This window comes from Varroa destructor, unplaced genomic scaffold (genome assembly GCF_002443255.2).
Source record: "Varroa destructor unplaced genomic scaffold, Vdes_3.0 BEIS01000004.1, whole genome shotgun sequence".
In the NCBI taxonomy this organism is placed as follows: Eukaryota; Metazoa; Arthropoda; class Arachnida; order Mesostigmata; family Varroidae; genus Varroa; species Varroa destructor.
The window spans coordinates 10,509,891-10,527,095 of NW_019211457.1; the positions used below are offsets into that span (position 1 = coordinate 10,509,891).

Here is a 17,205-nt window from a genome sequence, read left to right on the forward strand (position 1 = left end):
TATATATAGGCTCGCGTGTATGATTTAAATATCCTTGTTTATTTAAGTATAATTAATGTTACGTGTTATTATTGCCCCCATGCCTGGACGGATCTGAATAAAACAGACAAAAACAAAAAACTAACAACCTAATAATGCGATCCGAATACAAATATTCATAAACATATAGGTCCCGCCCTGTACACGTGTCGACACTTACTTAGCCCGTTAACTATCGCAAACAGAACGTCTACAGAAGAATTAGAGAAATGTCCAAGACACCTTAGCAGTATTACTAACATAATGTTAGGTAGCCTTCTTTAAAACAGCTCCCAATGGCGGGTGAGAAGTTGTTATCAGCACAATAGCAACAATGATCAATATCAACAAAGACAGCACCGTCCAACTGCAGATACGTTTTACACTTGCAGTGACTTTTTCGTCAATCGACCAGTCCAGATGATGCAGAGCAAAAAATGGAACACAGGGCTTTCGTTACTTTTTTACAGACGACAACAAGAAAATGACTAGCAATAGCTCCTTCTCCTGATGGTGTCCTGACACGTCCCGAAATTTTTGTTGGGATAACTGTGCAGAGCCATATCTGACGTCAAATGCCGTTACCGTTGATGTCACCAAAGATAATCAATCCATTGCTGACAACTCAGCAGCTGTGCTCGTCGTCAACGTTGGTAAATGCGACCCGTTCTCATTACATTAATAAATGACTTATTTGTATCTAGCTCACCAAAAACGAATATATATATATATATAGATATCTCAATTAGTTCATCTCGCATATATATATATGTGGGCTCGACTAGTTGTAAGAACTCCGGTTGAGCAAAATATTGCGCTTTGAAATGAATCCTTCTCACGCCTATCCTTGCATCGTTCGCTTACTTTTTTGCTTAGTCGTCCGCCTTCACCGCGGCGCTCCCAAAGTAACATGCAGTATAATAGCAAAATACATACCGCAAATTGAAACTACAATATGTTGACTATTTATAAACAAAATATGTAAAAACACGAGTTGAATGAAACTAAAAATTGAGAGAGGAGACTGTGTTAAACGATCATATCGTTTTACATGCTCTACAAATAATAAAAATCGTTCAGCTGATCGCCTGAACGCCGGGATAGGCAACGAATAAGACTACTCGTGCTAGTTCTGCATCGCACTCGGCTTGATCCCTCGTTTATGTGAGAACAACGATGATTTGATATAGTTTATTTCATAGGATCTTATTGTTCCTCTATAATGTTTAATTAATTTCAGTTTATATGCCGAACGCTCAGATCCTTGCCGTCCTGCGCGTTCGCCTTGCATTCACTTAAAGAACAAATACAGCTTGATGCAGAGAGCATCGACATGTCATCGACTAGCATTACGCCCTTTTACCTATACACTGTGCCTTTTCGTGCTTTGGAGGAAACAGTACCGTTTATGTAAAGGCCTTCTTTTGCCCCTTCTGCCTGAGTCACACTTTATGTCGCTTGCTTCCTTATGAGTCTCTCCTGTCTAAGATCTCCACATTTCAAGGACGGTTTTAGGATGAATTCCCATTATCACAACTACAGCAAAAAACGACAAAGGAACTTCAACATCATTATGACCTGCCAGCACCGTTGGCGTAAACGTTGTTAGAGCAGAAGATATATACTAAGTGAAGCGAAGACTGATGACTCGTATCATGGTTATTTTCTGGATCTCAATTAGCGAAAAACGTTGATGCTCATCAAGAGACCACTAAGTTTCCCATAGCGGGGCACTGACGTGCACGTAATTACGCGTTCCGCTTTCTCTACTTCTACGAAACTGGGACAAAACACTAACCGAAAGCTACAACGACTCTGCTCAGATTAAATACCGAAAGCTATTGAAAAAAAATCAATATAGGTGTGTCTTTCTCCCCCTTCTCGCGATATTCTCAGCATAGCGAAATCGATGAAAGTGTACGCCAAAATGCAGTGGAAACGAATTAACATTAGCCAGTGTTGCTAACTCAGGCAATAAACTATTAAGTAAAAGTGACGACTGCCTTCAATAGATAGCGTTCTCTCTCAATGGAATGTACGCTCCGTACTTGACCATCATACTCCGCCTCGACAGAAGCCCAAGCCCCCAAAGAATATAAAATACTTAATGAAGATAAACCCAAATGCTAGAAGTCACTACTGTGCTACGTCGTACGAGCTCGGTTTGCATGAATTCATTATCACTTGCAGGACCGCCCGTCAACGCTTTAGGTCAAAATAGCAGATCACGTTTGCGGAAACTTTCGAGGTTGCCCAAATGGAGAACACGGCTTGTTATGCCTGTTTTGCATTTGCCGGTGCCTAACTATGTTGTTGAACAGTGAACACCCATTAACATACGTACTAAATAATACCCGCCCGCAATCTACAAGTGGGGTGTACCAACCAGAACATGCGTTTCAATAAAGAAATATCGCATAAATAATGAATAATGTATATGCGCTAAAGGTGGTAGTGGTGTTATTGAATGTCCTTTGTGCACGCCCATAGACTCATGCGCAGGAACTGCAGCAACGTATTTCTGTCGCGGACTTGATTAGGTAAAATGCCGGCAATTTCGCACTTTGAGTTCATTCAAGCCCGGACATATTTGTCCTTTGTTTACAAGCGGCCCTTTGATATCTGTCGCCGATCGATACTTGACGCGGCCATCACTTCTATTTCCAGCCCGACCCCTCGAACCCATAGGCTAGCTGCCGTTGTCCTTATGTCCTGGAACCTACTATGATGCAAGTTTTCATCATATAATAATAGTAGCCATTAGTAGCATACGGATAAGTCAACTTTAGTGGTTCAACATCAAGTGTTTTCACAGACATTCAGCACTCGATCAGGATATACAACAAGGGACACCTTTGATGCTCGCCTTCTGCACGCGATTTCCATCAGCTGATGCATCTCGCGTTAAGCGTTATCATGCGAAGTTACAAGAAAAAGCTCGAACAGTTACACCATCTAAATTGATTCTAACGGCGAGTCGGTTAAAACTGTTGTTACAATTGACATTTTTGAATGTGGCAGTTAAGGACAACAAGGAAAGCCGAACCAGTCAGTGAGATCGATCCGACCGTTGTTAATAGTGGGCAAAACTAACACTGTGTCCTAATCGCCTGTATGAAGCACTTGGACCTCTTTGACGGAAGCTTTCCACGTGCATTAGGCGCAGACGCCCCTCTAACGCCGACATCCGCCCGAAAAATACGCATCGTCTGCCAACTCAGCGAATCAGCTATGTCGGTATTCCCCCACTGTCCCCCTTGCGCGCCTTTCTGCCGTGCTCATCTTAGCGATGCAAGTGTGTACCGCCGCCATACGACACCAGACAAATCCGGTACCAATGCATATATAACTTCCGGAAACTCAACTTTCTGGTATTCCCCAGCATTGTCATTTTTAACTAAGCAACGAGATAGTCAGCGGATGTCGATCGATATTGCTGAAGAACGGCCTCGGTTATTTAATGTCCTTAACTTTCATACTTCTCATACATACATACACACACTCTCCATTTTTCTCCCTCATATATATATATATATATATATGGCTGTTTTTGCTGGTACCTTTCTCTGTGTTTCATTTTGTAATTATAAAAAACGTCGATGCGCACACACGACGAAACGCTCGTTTCAGTGTCGGTACGCCAGTTTGCTAGAACTCCGAACATCAATCGGTGATATTGCGACCCCAATAGCAGCCTCGTTTCGTCAGGGTACAATACAACCATAGTACCCCGTTAACGCTTGAAGAAATTCTAATGCCTAGAGACCAACTTGACCATCAAAAAACATCCAACATCTTTTTGGCTTGCTGAATTGTGCCTTCATTAGACTAATCGTATGACACTAGTTGACATTAAAGTCGTTGGTTCTCATTCATGAAGCCGGTCTGTTTGACGTGATACCGAAACAAATGTTAGGTCCGTGCTGTACTACAATCGATATCGACCTTTTTGAAGATACTTCGTTGACTCATTGCTTCTAACAACAATTCGACGGACGATATCGTCGGAAAATCCTACCGGCAGAATCGATCCATTCAACGTGGCAATTTCAAATACGGTTTCGGGGCTTCTCGATTCTACCTTTTCCGATTTTTCAGTTGACCATCACTACGTTTACATCGGTGGGAAGCGCGGCGAAGACCGAAAATAATTATCGCCATCGAAGGTAAGGTCGTAATATGTTTCGGCAGTAAATTATATAGGCAACAGTTGTTAGCTCTGTGTAGCTTATGATGAATCACTTCGGCGCTTGATATTTGCACGTAGAATTGGTGGGGTGGAATGGACTGGGTGGAAGGTAGAAAAATCCACAAACGAGGCTCACACAAACGTTGATTGGTAATTGCTGATAATGATGCTTATTAAGAAAGAATTCTGCTGCTGGGGTAATCGGGCGCCGAAGCGTCGTTTTCATCGAGAATACCGACGGAACCGCCGCTGAACGATCCAATATCAGCTCCTGCTAGTAGCGTATGAGGATGTCTGGAATTGTCGTTCGAAAAGTAAATCACGTACGACGATTAGTTAGTATCGGTTCTGGGATGACGGGCTGATAATAGCCCAGGCTAGCAGTGATCTTATAATAGCGTTGTTAAGTGGTCACGACTAACCTTCTAGCCATATGGGAACTTAACGCATCCTTACGCGAACACGAATAATGGCAATACGCGCATTGGAACGGCTGAAACAGGCCAGAAGCGTGAACGTTAGTAAAACAACAGTAGCGTAGCTAACTTTAACTTCATGGTAGGTTACGAATTACCTTTTCTCCGGTATGTGTGAGCAGGTGCCGAGATAGTGGAAATCGCCGATTAGTTATATAAGGACAATGAGCGTACGGACACTTATAGCGACCAAATTCATTCATTCCAGCTCCGTCCAGGTCCAGGTATGGAATATCTGTGTAAACGATGATCCGTCACGTCAATACAGAGAACAGTCACCGTAAATCCATGTCGAAACAATGCGCGCCACGAGTTGACAGTAAAGCAATAGAAAAGGAAACAATGAGAAAGTCAATAGACGATTAATAACAGAGATAATGTTAATAATACGCCGCAGCGAAAGCGATGCACGTATTTTGCGTAGAGGATCGTATTGTGCAGCACGCACAGCATCGAACAAAGGCACAAAAAGGCCGACCTTACTTAAACTACACGTATAAGCTTTCGGATGCATTCAGGTCTCTGTCGCAAACTACCAAATTGACAAAAAGATGACTACTATCATGCATATGACACCAAGTCGTCGAAGGACAAAGTTGTCAATTCAAGTTACCGAAACAATTTATCGCCAGTGCGATCCTCCAGTCTCTGCAGGAATCAGAAATGACTCCGAGGATCAGAGAGTTATTGTCGGACGATTGTAATTTTCATATTCGTTGTTTTTATTTGTTGATTTTACAATTGGTTTTTTAAGTGTTCAATTGACGGACTCGCTGCCAAAATTGTGTGTGATGCTTTCACAGGACCACGTGCCATTTTTAGCCGCGTCTAAATTGTTGCCGTTGCCACACGCAGAATTCGAAACTGGCCATAACCTCCTAGTAGATTTTGGGTCTTTGTTTCACAATTTTACGGCGAACAAACAAATATGTATTGCAGAAAGGATTTTTTTAGGCAGCTAAGGTAAATCGATCCATGAGAATAGGTAAGGGCTAAAATGGAAACGTAGATGCAAAATAAAGACACGTTCTTATTGATATTCCATTTGTTTTTTTTTTTTTTACAAAATACGTCAGTCACTGGAATGCAACATGTTTATTGCAAAAAGACACACAAACAATTTTCTATTCGTCAGTAGTCCTCCATCCCATGCTGCAGACGCGCACTCATTCGTAGCGTCCTTTGTTCACGAGATTTGACTACCTCATATTTAGGTCAAAATCACGTCCTACTTTATCTCATTATATAATTACTTGTTCGTCGTATATCATCATTAGCATAATAATCGCCGTGATCAGCAGTATTTCAATAATTTCATTAATTATTATTAATAGTACTTACTATATATATATATATATATTTTGGAATTAATAGTTGTCGATCTTCTGTGCATCGAGAGGAATGGAACGATCTCATATTCAAAACGAACTTTTTTTATATTATGTAATAGCTACACGTAAGCATATATATATATATATGCATGTATATAGTTTGTGTATATATATATATATATATATAGAGAGAGAGAGAGAGAGAGAGAGGGGGGAGAGGGGAGAGAGAGCTATGATTTGAAATTTTAAATATATAATTATCGATTCTGTAGCATTAGTCTACTATTGATAGTGGATGATTTGTATTGACGCAGATACCGTTACCGCTATCTGCCGTATAATATATAATCGTAATTAAATCACTGCAAACCACAAAGACCCTGAAACCGCGAGTGAATGTGAACGAGCCGACAGAATCTTGGGACCGTCGAAGGAGTAACACGGGCTGTCACCAGCAAAGCAGTGTTTGTTTGTTTGTATTTTTTTTAAATAAATAGCTGATGTAGTAATTTTGCTGAGATTTGCTTACATACTCTATAAGCACATTAGGTTTGTGAATTTCTATTTTGTATTGCACAGCTTCTCTGCTATACATCCGAGGTTTAATTGATTTCGCCTTTAGTTGCGTCACAAAACAAAGAATTACCATTTGATCTATAATTAACATGTGATCAATATTTATCAGACGACAAAACACCTTTACAAAGTATGATGCCGTGTACGGCCATGATCACATCACGCGGAAACACTGGTCGCTGCATTTTCGTTCTGGATTATCGCTATAAATCAATAGAAGTAATAAAGTCATGGCTCCGAATCGATTTAGCAATAAAAAAAAGAAAGAAGGGAACGTTTATCTTTCCTTCGTAAAATTTTCATGAGGACACGCAATAGCCCCAGTTGGGAATTTTAGACGTAAGCTTATACGTGTTGCTAATCACAGATTCTGACACGAAGGACTTTTTCCAGGGTTCAATTAGGGTACATCTGGCACATCGTGATGTGATCATTGGCCCTTGCGTCATGACGCCTATCTTGAATTATCTTTACATCAATAGATGCGTGTACCTAAACTGGTGACCTGTTGATCAGTATTTATTGAGCAACAGTTGACAGAAATTGTTTCTTGACAACTGCGTTCATTTCTGTCTTGTGAACTTCTTGACGGCACGACGATAACGTAGCATCGTCATATTTTTGCTTGATTGCCGTTCGTCGTGAGCAACTCTCTCAAACCTTTGGCCTGAAAAGGCTTCGTTTTTTGGTTGTTGGTTATTTTTTGCCAAAAAAAAATAGCCATCTACTATTTCCTTCTGCCTTTGCTTCTACTGTATGGTATACTACTTAGTGGAGAAGTACGTCATCCGTGTAATGCGGCACTTCGTATTCTATAAAGATATGCCTTTTTCAAATCGGACATCCCGTTAGACGTAGTCCGTCCTAGAGATTTTAATACTTGGTCCTAAATTATTTTGCTATTTTTGTGTGTTTTACTTGTCGGTTCAATATAGTTAATGTAGATCTCGTTTATTTGCCTGTTTACCATGGGTATTGCACACTTCTTCGAGCAAGACACAATTAATACAGACCATTACTCAAAATAATAGGTAATTATATGATAACGATTAGAAGACTCATTAATATGTAAGAACGAGTGAGCGAACTCGTGGCTCAACAACGCGGCAGGCCAGCTATCGATTATATAGTATAATACATAATGAAAAAAATGCAAACATTCGAAAGAAATATATTTGTTTGGTTATTTAATAAATGGTTATTTCGTACGGTTGTCTCATTACTTTTTTGTAAAGTTGTTCGCTGGCTCTTAATTTCGCTTTGAATGATGGTGACATTGGAAACAAATCATTAAAATTATAAATAACAACGAACCTTTTTTCAAAAAAGTACAAATTCTTAATAATCGTAAAAATCCTCGTAAAGAATAATACTTTTTGTAGTTCTCGTTGTTACTTCGTTGTAGTTGGTACTTACACAATATACTTGTGTGATAAAAACGTCTCCGATTTCTCTTACCATTATACCGCTATTGAGGTACAGACTTAAAAAACTATGAATAATGAAAAAAATTCCGACCCTGGGTATGCAATACATTAAAAAAAAACAATGTAGATGACAGCCAGTGGTATAGACATGAATTCGTTTTGGTTGTGATCTCACACGGTTAATTGCTAACAAAAAAAAAAAAAAAAAAAAAAAAAAAAAAGAATATGGGGTCCGCAAAGCAGTTGCGAGTAAAAATTCCCTGCTCTCGGTTCGTAACATTTGAGCGAGCAGCTGTTAGGAAGAGTACTTATGCGGACAATGGATTTTGGAGATCCACCCATAGTAGGTCAATGATTTGGTTCGATGCTTCTAGTCAACCAGCTTACTTTTCGTCTCTAGTATTAAACTATGCGTTTATGATATTACATGCTCTCTTCTTTCATGTAGATAGAAACGTGCACGCTCTGGCAAAAGTGTCTCTGGCATAAAGGGGGCGAAAAGCCGCATAACTCCAGTCGGGACTCTAGGGTGGATCATCCACTGAATACGTGCATGCCGTGCTCCAATCGTGCACGGTCAATGAATACAATGCACTGCGTCTTGTTTATACAATACACGCTACCTAACCTAGTACAGAATGAATATGAGTGAATAACGCAAAGCGTTCAATCCAAAAGGAATCCAAAAAAAAATTGGTCTTAGTCAGCAACAATTACGGTAGTATTCGTCGGTCGGTCGGTCGGTCGGTCGGTCGGTCGGTCGGTCGGTCGGTCAGTCAGTCAGTGAATCCATTTTTCGCTGAGCAATTAGATATGCGTGTAACAAAAGGTGCGAGAGCACTTCTGACAAGGACTCGCTACATAATAGAGAGTTGGAATAGAAATAATTATATTCATAGCAACCGTAGTTAAAGGTAATCATAATGAAAGAAAACCAACAGTAATAGATATAATGATAATAATAATAATAATAAAAATAATAATACCAAGAGTATCTTTGGATGTCTTTGATGCGTCTTTGATGTACTTGTCACCTTCTATTCCTCCATGGGCGTCCAAATGACAGGTCTACTAACCGTCTGGCATAAGTACATCAACAGAACGTTGTGCTCCGCCGAAGAACTGCATAATCTGAGCATAGCTAACGAGTCTCTATCGACTCCCAGTAACGGAGTTACTTATGGCCCTCACCCGCCGCCGCCGGATCTCTTCAGGACAGCGGCACTTTGCCCATCATCTATGAGGACCGCATGCACTACCCCGATAACGGTGCATTCGCTCAAAGGAGTAGGACTTCGAAATTCCGCTAAATCGGACGCTAACTAAATCAAACTCCTGGTGTTTAGGAACATTCCCTATTTTGAGTTATTCTAGCGATTTTTCAGATGCTGTCCGGCGTGACGAAACAATGCATAGGAAAATTAATTGGAGAATGTTCTCACGTCATAACAGAGACAGCGGTAATGCATATTAAAACACTTATCTTCAATAGACATAAAGAAAAATGTTCTGTTAACCATTTTGTCGATATTGAAATTTTGGCGGCATCATGTCGGCGACAGTATCTTCAGTTAAACAAGTTACACATTACGTTACAGAAAGTGCTGTCAATCAACGAAGCTGCTTAAAACAGCCTCGATTCGCTCGGGCAATTTCCTACTGTTCTATTGGGACCCACCGCCATGTTGTTACGACACGATCCTGCCTAGGCGATGTTCTTGTTCGGGCTTAATTGAGTGAATCAGCATATGTATGGATTGCATCATTACATAATTGCGATAGTAACTTGTGTATCTTCTCTTATTGCTGATCTTTTGCTTGGAGTGTTTAAATAGGCTTCAAAGGGTGGATGGGGCTCACCGGTCACGTAAACATAAAAGGAATGTGTAGCTTGCATCGAAGCAATTGGACTGAATACGAATCTAGCTTGATACACTGTTTGTTTCGTGGCAATTAAAAACAATAACACTTGTGTTCTGAGCAAATGTAAAGGGGATTACTGAACATGTGCTCTATATTCGGAATGTGACGTTGTTCTTGTAGCTTGTAGATCGATCGGTAGCAGCATCATTTGATCGCTTCATACATTGATGAATCGTATTGGAACAACAAAGCTTTCATAGAGAGTGAGACAAACTTATGCTACACGAGGTATGAAAGCCTTTCTGCGGCGAGTTTGCCTCTATTTGCTAGGAATGAATGAGGAATAAGAAAGACTTCGGAAGTTATTCACGATATCGTTTTGAGAAAATCGTTTCCAATGATGCTACGTAATCACGATAAGTTATGTTATGAACGTTCAAGTCTTCCTGAGGTTCTGGACGGTGCTATTATGGTGCTTGTAGTGCAGTTGAGCTGCCATCGGTCCCTGCTAATGTGGCCGGCGAGGCCTATCCTCGAAAAAACCTCCATTCAGTGTTTGATAAGTAAGCAGCCCTGTCTTTGATCGATACGAGCATCGTTTAAGACTTCGCAATGGTTTTCATGAAGCTGTGTGGCCTTAGTCTCTGCTAGCTTGCGGTTACTTCGCGTAATGACGCACCTTTTTCATTACTGCCTTTCTTCCTTCCTATATACGCATGTATTATCTAAATATCTAAATGTACTTCGAAAAACAAAGAAACGTGGATGTTTTGTCAAATACTTGTTTCGAAACAAGGTAACTATATATTCTTTTTAAACTGTCGTGGCAACCGAGCTGCAGGGCAAAAACTACAGCAGCGACAGACGTGATAAAAGGTTGGTTAACAATACGTAAGCCATTATTTGATATTTAACCGCCTCAATTTATTCTGCGTCCATTCTCTACTGTTCCGCTATTTCTATGAGCGGTCCACAACAGCGTTATCGTATAACACTCTCAAACCTGGCAGATTTTTCCTCTACGCGAATGTCAAAAATTGGTCCGGGAAAACTTTCTCGCAATGTTACAGTCGCCTTCAAAAGGAAACATGTCACTTGCCTTCACTCCTTCCTTCTTGCAGCGTTGCGTATCGTTGAATTCCTAATAGACGTATTGCATTTAAGGTGACAGATAAAGATAATTACAAAGTTATTTGAAAAAAAAATCATAGTGTCATAACTTAGCAGGGCCATACACTCTTTAGGATGGTTATGTTCATTACTACATATCTTTTTTACCCACGTAAAACGAGTTGCTTAATGAGCACGTGGCTGGATGTCCGCAATGGCCTTTCATTGCGGCCTGATATGCACAGGTCGACATAGTGAATATTGCCCAATTAGCCCATTTGAGATTCTCGTCTCTGAGATTTCCAGCTCATCTCCACTGACGTTGCACAAATGAATAGATAATAAATTACCTTGCTCTGTTCGATGATCTCGCGCACGCTTCGCGCTTAAGCGAGTTCTGTCATACATTGATTGATGATGACTTACTTCGTTTCGCTCCTGGGTTTACGTAAAAAAATAGCACCACTTTAACGTGGCCAGTCGCGTACGACAAATCTGGCTAATCAAGGAACGTATGTACTTAGGAATGACAACGTTATTGATACATTATTAGTAACCTATGATCTTTTCTGCTCTATTAATAGTTATAAAAAGCCTTTCGGCTATCGAAATTATGTATATTTATATGTATATTATATGTTAAATGTATATCATGGTATGTAAGAAGATTTTCGCTTTTCATTGGTCCGATAGCTAGGTATCTTCTGTCCGATAATATTTGCAAACTTCAGCGCAAGGACACTTTTAGTTGTCGTAATTTCTGTTTCGTTTCTGGGCCGTTCCGAATCACCGAAAAACTTGGCCTGACATGTGTTTTGCTGACTTATTTTCTTGGAGCGCCAGACGAGCATACGGCATGAATCATGAGCAGTAAATATTCACTGCATGAAACATGTATGCCTTATTTCGTATTGCACCTTTAAGGTAAATAGTAGCGTTCTTTACAAAAATTAAGGACCAGCTTCCACAAGCTAGATCCCGTTCTTAGCCGCACTGCAGGCCGTTCATAATACTATATAATGGTAGCAGAAGTAGTTCCCAGCAACATTTGATGCCGCTAACAAGCATCGCCGTATGCTCGTAAAGCCATACTCTGTCAGCTCCGTATAGTTTTGAAGTATATATTGCCACTCGTGTTGGGCGACGATTCGGCAGCTTGACAATCGGACACGAAATCGGGCCTTAGCCTTTGCCTGATCGCCCCCATTTTCTGAAACACGTCCATTTTTCGTGACACGTTCAGACTATGGACTAGTGATGCCACCTACAAATGGATATTTCCAGTTTACGACATTTTGATTTTAGCTGGAAATGACGTGTTCGTCTGAGAGCGAGCTCACATACTTCCAGCATCGGCAGAGAATTACGGTTGCATCTCGTCCGTTACGCTATGTCGTACGTGCCGCTCGATTCTGCAGCAGCACCTCATATAGATATTACGTTTTTTCCTATTTTCCGTCTTTCATTGCACTTGGTTCCATTATACCTGTTTCTCGCCATCACTCTCTCTCCTCAGTAACAATTTTCTGCTCGTCGAACCTTTCCCTAATTTCGCCCACTCCAGAAATAGTAAAATACGTTTTGTGCCTGTGTTTTCCTTAACTTGCCCTTCTCTCCACAGTTTCAATCTCCGCAGGCTGGTAAAACCCCGTAGTTCAAAGGGCCCCCGCTAAGATCCTTTGTAATTGGCAATTTCATGGTGGCAGGAGCATAATGCCTGTTGTGGGGCTACTTCCAAGCGACGAGTGATGTCCTGGCGAACTATTGCTTCCATGGCCGCTCGTGCTCCGATTGCTACTACTGTGATGATTTTGATTATTATTTCCATCCAGTATTAACGATCCTGCTAGCTGAGTTCCCGAGCTATCCTGCTGTTGTTGCTGGAGTTGTGCTTGCTGTAGGAGGAACTGTAGGGCCATCGCTGAGTTTTGATGCTTTTTCCGTACGTGCGTGAGCAAGTTGTCTTTACGATTCGACCGGAACTCACAATAGTCACACTTGTGGGGCTTCTCGCCAGTATGAGTGAGGATGTGTCGTTCATGTGCTCGCTTGATGTGCGTATGATAGCCACACACGTGACAAGAGTAAAGTCGCTTATAGCCACTACCGCCTCCAGCCCCTATGAGAGTTCCTTGAGCGCCTGGCCCCGGTGAGTTGGTTGGGGATCCTGACGAACAACCCGCGTCCAACGGAGACGGCGGCATTCGTCCATACAACAGCATATCTTGAAGGATCTCTGAAATAACGCGTGAACGCGAAAAGCAAATCAGCCCAATGATATCTACTACCGTGTGACATAAGCCATAATTTTTTTCCTCATACTTCACTGCAATATAATGCAATGACCTGCAGCAACAACCATGGTGTGAGGCATGTCGTTTCTTTGACCTCTTTTATTAGTACGTTGTTGTGACTAGGTCTTCTATTAAACAGTTTACAGTTTATCGCATAGACATTAGTCTTACCTACACCTATATTTATATACATATAGGTTTACAGCAAGTTATTGTATAGGTGTTATAACAGCGTGTAGACAAGATTATTATTAATTAAAGGTAAGTGATACGTACCGATGCTTGTTACTTGCAGAAAGGTTTGGAAGTAGCAATTATAAATGGTAGTAGCAGACCGAGTAGACAGGATAGAACGGAGTCATAACACAGATCAATTGAGTAAGTTGACGGACGCCCAATCACTTTCAGCGCTTCTTTATTTTAATAGTAGGAACAATATAAAATTACAGTGAATCCAGCGCGATGACCAACGCTTAGAGGGAGAGAGAGATAGAGAGAGAGAGAGAGAGAGATAGAGAGAGAGAGAGAGATAGAGATAGAGGGGGAGAAAGAGAGAGTGGGGGAGAGGGGGAGATAGAGAGAGAGGAGGGAGAGGGAGAAAGAACGAACTTACATCGAAGACCATCTCACACCTCCCATTCGCGTAGGAATATGTATCGTTCGGCGAAGCACATGGCCGGTGAGAATGTTGCTTCAGAGTAATTTTGTCGTTGGCGTTAAATCTATAGGCATTTTCCTATATCGATGAGTTTGAGCGAGCTTGATGTTGGTCACCTTCTTGGGCTTCGTCTTCAGTGGGTTAGTCAATAGAAAGTCGTTGTTGCATTCCGTAGTAGGAACAGATCACTGGGGTTAGTTTTGTTGCAGCGGTTACTCTACTATGTAGACGGATGCTGTACACGTCTAAAATAACGTTTGGCTATGGCTACCAGACGGCGTTACTGATGTTGCTAGGTCGTTGTTGTATGCTCACGCGTGTCGCTATACATGTGTTGAATGTTAGAAGACATGTTACATGATTATATGTAAATACCATACAATTATACGTACGAAAGACCTGAATGCATGCCATGGGGAAAAAGGGGACCTATCTAGCCAAGGTTTGGTGGATCATGCACGTGCAACGATTAAAGGTTTGTGAGTCAGGTTCCTGTACTCGCTATGAATTGGCGGAATTATATTGCGACCAATAGAAATGGAACAAACATATATATATATATATATATATATATATATATATAATTGTTCCATTTCTATTCCATACCGTGCCTTTTTTTAGCGAAGCATATACAATTAGAATGCCGGTCTGATCCATTCAGAAAACTATGGCAGGCGCACTTTCGAAAGCTTCACACCACTGGTCGGCGATTAATACAACAGATCTTTATTGCTCATATATATTTCATTGATTCGCTCCTTGAATCCTTTGAGAAGGCAAATCGGCGACGATGACTCCTAAAAGTGGCGCGCATCTTCATTTCCTCTGTGGCTCATCCGAGTATTTCATTATCGTACAGCTTTGGCTCCTACCTGAAAGCAAAAGAACGTATTAGATATGTTTTTTTTTTCTAATAATAATACGTCCATATTTCCCATTGATTAATTAATCTGACTGGATTTTATTTTCTTTTTTTTCGAATTCGAATTGGGCAAAAAAGCCTAAGGGCTTTTATCTGCAGTAAAACCGCGTCAAATTGCCGAAAATAATACGCTCAAGTGAACGACATTTAATAAGACGCTAAATATTTTCCTATATAATAATTTTCCGATAGGTAATAAAACGCAGAAAGCAGTTACCGTATGTTTAATCACCACAATATTACAATTTTGAACAAACTTTTATTGACGAGGCACATACTATACACACTATGTACAATTTATAATAAATTAACGGTATAAACATAGAAATTAGAGTACCCAGTTTCCATTGCTTAAGACGAGATTCTCTGTTAATAACAAAACCTTCCATATCGATGAATGTCTACTGAGCTACTAAAAAATCTTACCAACGTGGAACTGCTCAAACGGCCCCCTGCTATCATAGCATCAAGCGGGTGAATCTCAACAATGAGCTTCTTCTTTGATCCTCATAAATTTGCAATTTCCTTTTTTTCTCAGAAACAACTCCACAAAGCTGCCCTCATGGAGACTATTTATTCAAATTGTATCTCTTCCGAAGCCTAGCACTAGCCACAGTCTTTAATCCTTAAAAAGGTTTTTTTTTTTGTCAATGCCCGTTCACACACGTTTGCCCTCTAATGCGTATTAGTTTATGTACATGATACTCGACAGTACTACCTATGAACGTTGCTAATCGTCAGTCTATCAGAGAGCACTGTTTTGATTTACAATATGGCAAATTTGGAAATTGTCACAACGATATTGTTGTTTAAGAAGAACCCCCCACTGATTTTGAGGTATCCGTCATACGCCGTCAGACGTGGAAAACTTACTAGGAAAAAATAGCATCCAGGTTATTTGTAATTTTTTTACCTCTTCTTACAGCGGAATCCCCTCGGGTTTTAGGGTCTGCCAAATAGCGCTTACAATGCAACGCATCCCTGTTTGCGTTTGTTATCATTCGATGAATTATTACATTTTTTACTAGTAATTTGGTGAAGATCATCACCACACGTTCTACAGAACCTTAATAATAAACAAACCCTGGGACATGAGAGAATCGTGCGACGCAGGCAACGGAACTTTAAAATAGCCCCTTTTCGTTAGCCACAGATCTTAAACAACGGAAAATAGAAGAACTATGACCTGTGACTACTGCTTTGTATTAAGCGGACGCTTGTGACCGCGTCCCGCCTCGCATTCATTCTAAGACAACGTTTTGAGGCCACCCTGTTATCGACGAAATACACCTCGGCAGTACCGCTCAATACCATCGCTATTGTCTGTGTTACAGGACGTTGCTTGCTGGAGTGGCCGGTATCGCCTGTTGATTCTGTTGTAGATCGATGTTATGACGATTTTTCATGTGTAGCCGAAGATTCCATTTTCGATCCGAACAATATTCACATAGAGGACAGCCATGTGGGCGGCGACCCTGTGGCGTGCCTGGTCCGAACGAGGTTGCTACAACGGAAACACCCACAACCGGTCGCGGAAGACTGTCCAACGGTACGGGTGATCTTATGCTGACTACTTCTCCCGTTTGGCGATCTAATGGAGCGATTGTAGACAGGAACACTGTAATAGTGATTTACAGAACGGTGACTCTGGGTCTCGGCCACTCTGGAACGGACTGTGCTGCTATGCGAAAGCTTTTTCTATACGTGAACTGATACGCTAAAATGGTGGATTTTTGTTGGTTTCAGACTCACTATATATATATATATATATACGGTTTTATACAGGCAGGCTAATAATGTACGTTGGAACGATTCAGATCTTCACTACATCTCTTTATTGTAACATACATCACTGATAGGAATTAACTATGACTATCAACTTGACGATTCACGGCCGGCTGTATTTCGAAAAATCAGAAAGGTCTACACGCAACCGTTTACTGGTACAGGGCAAGCGTCCAGCATCAGTCGGCGCTGTTTTGTTAACTCTTTCGAAAAAAAGTCAAATTTTCAAGATGGCGCTCATTCAGCAGACGACGCATTTAATCGTTTCGCCTTATCGATTTTGACATCCAAACGTTACTCATTAACGTAGTATCCATACTAATTTAATAGGAACCCGCGGCTTACCATTTGCCTGTAACGAGAACCTGTATCGTTAATCATCCAAATTGAGTACATAAATTGCTCGATTGTTGAAAGCCTAAGAATCCCTGAGAAAACATAGGAAAATTATCTTCCTTACTTACTTACTTACCACCTATATATATATCGTCAACTACATTACAGATATTTACTCTGAATCTTTATCCGCTTTTTCCTAAGCGTGTTTTTATGAAAT

General features: G+C 40.8%; 1 protein-coding gene across 2 annotated transcripts; it reads right to left on the reverse strand.

Moving 5' to 3' along the window:
- Window positions 1–3,814: 3,814 nt before the first annotated feature.
- On the reverse strand, window positions 3,815–17,086 carry LOC147755830 (zinc finger and BTB domain-containing protein 8A-like). 2 transcript variants are annotated; one of them, XM_086988614.1, is made up of 4 exons: window positions 14,549–17,086; window positions 4,782–4,918; window positions 4,630–4,700; window positions 3,815–4,501 (listed from the first exon to the last, which is right to left on the reverse strand). In XM_086988614.1, exons 2-4 carry the CDS (start codon window positions 4,884–4,886, stop codon window positions 4,381–4,383), a joined length of 297 nt encoding a protein of 98 aa, XP_086844740.1. In that variant the 5' UTR covers window positions 4,887–4,918; window positions 14,549–17,086; the 3' UTR covers window positions 3,815–4,380. The 2 variants fall into 2 exon arrangements, with proteins under 2 accessions (XP_086844740.1, XP_086844739.1); XM_086988613.1 differs by lacking the exon at window positions 14,549–17,086 and adding an exon at window positions 5,297–5,557.
- Window positions 17,087–17,205: the final 119 nt, after the last annotated feature.